The sequence below is a fragment of the Penaeus chinensis genome, chromosome 28 (genome assembly GCF_019202785.1).
Source record: "Penaeus chinensis breed Huanghai No. 1 chromosome 28, ASM1920278v2, whole genome shotgun sequence".
Lineage (NCBI taxonomy): Eukaryota > Metazoa > Arthropoda > Malacostraca > Decapoda > Penaeidae > Penaeus > Penaeus chinensis.
The window spans coordinates 20084753-20089752 of NC_061846.1; the positions used below are offsets into that span (position 1 = coordinate 20084753).

The 5000-nt window shown below is 35.4% G+C and overlaps 3 protein-coding genes across 3 annotated transcripts in view; 2 read left to right on the forward strand and 1 right to left on the reverse strand.

Moving 5' to 3' along the window:
• LOC125040239 (U-scoloptoxin(01)-Cw1a-like) overlaps positions 1-22 on the forward strand; it is a 574-nt gene extending 552 nt beyond the window's left edge. The window contains exon 2 of the mRNA XM_047634792.1: positions 1-22. This exon is cut by the window's left edge and continues 399 nt beyond it. The gene's annotated coding sequence lies outside the window, so the exon portion shown is untranslated.
• A 2840-nt stretch (positions 23-2862) lies between these two features.
• Positions 2863-3516, forward strand: LOC125040204 (U-scoloptoxin(01)-Cw1a-like). Its single transcript, XM_047634750.1, has 2 exons — positions 2863-2901; positions 3073-3516. The coding sequence occupies exon 2, from the start codon at positions 3078-3080 to the stop codon at positions 3450-3452; it is 375 nt and encodes a 124-aa protein (XP_047490706.1). The 5' UTR covers positions 2863-2901; positions 3073-3077; the 3' UTR covers positions 3453-3516.
• Positions 3517-4675: 1159 nt separating this feature from the next.
• Positions 4676-5000, reverse strand: part of LOC125040156 (U-scoloptoxin(01)-Cw1a-like) — a 650-nt gene continuing 325 nt past the window's right edge. Inside the window, exon 2 of the mRNA XM_047634672.1 lies at positions 4676-5000. This exon is cut by the window's right edge and continues 115 nt beyond it. Coding sequence (XP_047490628.1) covers positions 4736-5000 — 265 coding nt within the window. The 3' untranslated portion in view covers positions 4676-4735.

Sequence of the window (5000 nt, forward strand, 5' to 3'; positions counted from 1 at the left end):
AAATGAATATCAGTTATTATTACTTATCTATTTCATTCGCATCCCACCTAAACCTGTCAGCCGGTCTATACATACACCCATAATCCACACGTACCGACACATAAGCACTTACATACTGAATCAGTATCGACTGCACTTTTCGCTACATATTACATACTTTGACAGAATAAATAAATAACAGAGAGAGAGGGAGAAAGGGAATACTGAAAGAAACGAAGAAAAGAGAAATATATTTTTCTTGCATGGGTTGAGAACATTAGAGTCAATTTATCGAAAGCAAGAAGGATTTCCCTTAACAATATTTTCTGAATAAAATAGTGAATAGACAAATGCACACATGCGAGCTTTTTTTTTTTTTTTCTTTTTCTTTCTTTTTTACTCAAATGTGATTCATTTATATATATGTATATGATATGATATATGAATATAGATACATGTAGTAAATACTGTAGTGACAGTGTTAAATATATAATTATATATTTAAAAAAAAAATTAAAATGTCAGGCCTTACATTTTGACACTTAAGCAGAGGCTAAGAGGACCGTTACAGCTGTCACTCCTCTCGGATATATAACATAATTCACAGACGGATTAATCAGCCCCACCACCCACATATGTCGGTGTTGCAGCGGGAGAGAAATCTGCCACTGCAGGTGTGGGACAACTTCCCTCCTCTCCACGTCCTCGCAGGAATCCTTACGCTTTGTTTTATAGAAGTACACCTTTTTATACACGAATTCCAGGCAGCCATGGATAACTGACGCCGGCGCCGTCTACCCAGCGACCTCCGTGCTCTCCAAGGCATAGAGGACTCTTGGCCAGTGTGAATAAGGGGCACGAAGGAGGACCAAGGTATCGAGGGGAATTGCAGGACAGGGCTGTGATTGCATGCGTGCACTTGTGTTGTCTGCTTGATTGGTTGTGTGAACGATGATTCGTTTGGTGTGTAGGGCACACATACACATTTACATATGTATGTATGTATGTTTATATACATATATATGTATATGTATATATATGTGTGTGTATGTATATATATATATTCGTATATATACATACATGTATATCATATATTGTGTATACACACACATGTATATATGTATATATATATATATATATATATATATATATATATGTAAATTCACATAGTTGTATAAAGGTGTATATATACACACATATATTCATATACATGTGTATATATATTTGTATGTATACATACATACATACATATATATATATATATATATATATATATATATATACGTGTTTATATATACATATATATACTCAAACACACAAACTATACACACATTTACATACATTTATATATACATATATATATTTATAAATATATAATGCGTATATACATATATTTATATATATTTATATATGTATATTTAAATGTGTATATATATGTACATATATATACATATATAAAATGTATATATATATGTATTTATTTATTTACATACATAGATATACATATATATACATATATATATACACATAAATGCATACATATATTATGTAAATATATTGTATATATATACACATATATATGTACATCTATGTACATACATACATATATATGTACATATACACATATATATTCATATGCATGCATACATGCATATATATACATATATACATATCTATACATATATATGTATATGTATACAAATACATATACTCACACAAACACCACACATACACACACACACACACATATATATATATATATATATATATACATATTGTTTATATATGTTGTATATATTTTGCATATAAATAAATAAATATATATATAGTGTATATATACACAAACACACATATATTCATATACATGTATATATGTATGTATATATAGACATATACACATATATGTGTATACATATATATACATATATATACATATGTATATATACGTATACATCTCACACATACACACACCACACACACACACACACACACATATATATGTATACATGTATATATATATATATATATATATATATATATATATATATATATATGTATATATGTATATGTACATATATACATATATATACATAAATTTATGTATATATGTACACACATGTGTATATGTATGTGTATACACACGCACACGTATATATAAATATATATACATGTATATATACATACCCATATCAAAATATGTTTATCTATCTCTATATATATATCTACCCACCTTTCTATCTGTCTATCTATCTTGGGAGAGAGAGCAAAGAGAGGGAAAGATGAATACTGAAGGACCTTTTTTGAAAACGGAGAGAGGTATGTAAATGAAGACCCACAAGGTCAGTCTTTGGCTCCAGAAATTCATCATTTTTATCACTTACTATATATGCACCTTCATACGTTATGTACAAGATAATACATATGAAGATATACACAGTCTAATGCTCTGAGTAAGGAAAGGAATAAACAACAAGCAAAATGATACATATAGTTTTCGGTTTCCCAAAATAAAACCCACATAATTGATAAAATGTGATTTAGAGCGAGAACAAATCTTTATTAAAACTAGTATTGTAATCCAAACACCAGGTATGCCCCGTGCATACTTTCCAACCCATGACATCAACCTCTGAACACAGATATTCTTGATCTTAAATACTGTCCACACTCCGTAGTGCTCAGACAGCCAATTAAACCAACAATCTGCAGTATTAATCCTTTTTCAGTTATGAAGGATATATATAATGTACAGGTGGAGTACCTGGATACCATGATAGGAAAAAAATATTACTGAAACCAAATCATTCGTAATTCACTACACGTCACCTTTACCTGCATACCAAGTGGAATGGCATGTATATAAGGGGCATGGGAGCTTCGTGGGCACTCACTCTCTTGTCAGACACCGACACTGTACATCCAGTAAGTGAGAGGAAGGTCACTGACAACCTGAATCGTGGGATGCGGGAAGCTGGACGTATCCCGTGCTTCATCATCCATGTGCTTAAGTGCTAAATGTGTAGTGAATCTAAGTAAAAAAAATCCCAAATACATAGACAGTTCCATCTTAATTCTTTCTTTGCGTCTCCTCAGTCAGCATGAAGGTCCTCGCAGCTCTCCTGGCTCTGGCGGGCGTCGCCGCCGCCAACTCCGCCTTCCGCTTCTCCGACGGCTACCTCGACGTCCTCGGCGCAGAGCCCGTTCAGGCCTTCGACTGTGCCGGCCGAAGCTACGGCTATTACGCCGACGTCAGCAGCGACTGCCGAGTGTTCCACGTGTGCCTGCCCGTCGCTGACGACCTGGGCGAGCTGGTCGAGACCGCCCACTTCTCCTTCTTCTGCGGCAACCAGACCGTGTTCAGCCAGGAGTCCCTCACCTGCGCCCACCCCGAGGAGGCCTTCCCCTGCGACCAGGCCGACACCCTCTTCGACTCCGTCAATGCTCTCTTCGGAGTCATTCCTGACGAAAAGTAATAGATATAATATTGTCAAACAATCGTCGTTTATGTAACATAAATAATAAACCAAATACAGCAAATATCTTTTTCTTATATTCCTTTCATCATTATGATATTGTGACCTCACAAATATCACATCAATGCTATTGTTTAAATAAATTTAGGAACAGTGTACTTACTACTTCATCATTATCATTTGTTCATTCATTCACTTTAAAAATAATCGCTATTTAGCCTAAAACAATAAAGAGAGGAGATTGTCATTAATAGATAAGCAAACTAGGTTTCGCTTTTCTGGAGTCAGTCGGTCTTTTCATGACTTTGATCGTGTTTCTGGTCGAAGTTTCACGTAGGAATAACCAATACAGCGTTTGCTTGTGATTCTCAATATCTGGAGATTTATTTTATCCTTAACCTCTAAAAGTAACTCCGGTGTGTATAAGTGTACGAGTTGTATGCTTTTGTGTGAATAGTTATTATGCATATGGTTTAAAACACTAATGCCACGGTTTACGTGTGTAAATGCAGTTTAAATGCAGAAGGAAACCAAACATGTTTGGTTTCCTTCGCATGGGTATATCCGAGAGTGCCTACGCGCATTTGTGTGTATAAGCGTGACTATTTTTTTAAAGTTTATGTGTATGTGTGTTTGTGTGTGGATATTTAAGGGCAAGTCTATATTTGCATTACTTTCCCAAGTAAACTCTTATTGCTAAGTTATTTTGTATTGTATTTATGTATTCATTGGTTTATCTAAAACCAGAAGCCTTTAGAGACAAATTACAGAATTTCCCAAATATTGAGAATCAAAAATGCAACCACAAGGTATCTTACCCTACATGATATATTCATAAAAAACGAAACCAGTTTGACACCAGATAAACGCAAGCTATTTCGCGGTTTACTAATAACAGTCTCCCATATTACTAACATTTGGAAAAAAAAAAAAATCATAGACGATGCCAGAGCAGCCGCGGTCACCTAATGAGCATGATGTTGTCTACTCAAACGGTGCAAAAGGGAGGATGTGCAAGCTCTTTCATAATCTTTCTGGTCTATGGATACTTAATTTATTCTGATTATATGTTTTACATGGCAACCATGTTCTTATCAAGTGAATCCTATTCTGCTAAATCATTGCTCTAGTCTATCCAGTAAACTTAGCTTAATAAGTTATTTTAGATTAAAGGAAATAATCAAGCAGTATAAGAACATAGTAAGGGATATAAGAAGTAGGTATTCCATGTGGTTGGTTTATTGTTTCTGTTATATAACAACTGTTAATCAAGATTATATCCATTATTTTTCGTCAGGAATGACTCCGAAGAGGGCATTGACGGAGTCGAAGAGGGTGTCGGCCTGGTCGCAGGGGAAGGCCTCCTCGGGGTGGGCGCAGGTGAGGGACTCCTGGCTGAACACGGTCTGGTTGCCGCAGAAGAAGGAGAAGTGGGCGGTCTCGACCAGCTCGCCCAGGTCGTCAGCGACGGGAAGGCACACGTGGAACACTCGGCAGTCGCTGCTGACGTCGGCGTAATAGCCGTAGCTTCGACCGGCACAGTCGAAG

What these genes read in the sequence shown, in the direction of transcription:
- LOC125040204 (XM_047634750.1), top strand. Translation starts at nt 3,078, where the DNA reads ATGAAGGTCCTCGCAGCTCTCCTGGCTCTGGCGGGCGTCGCCGCCGCC.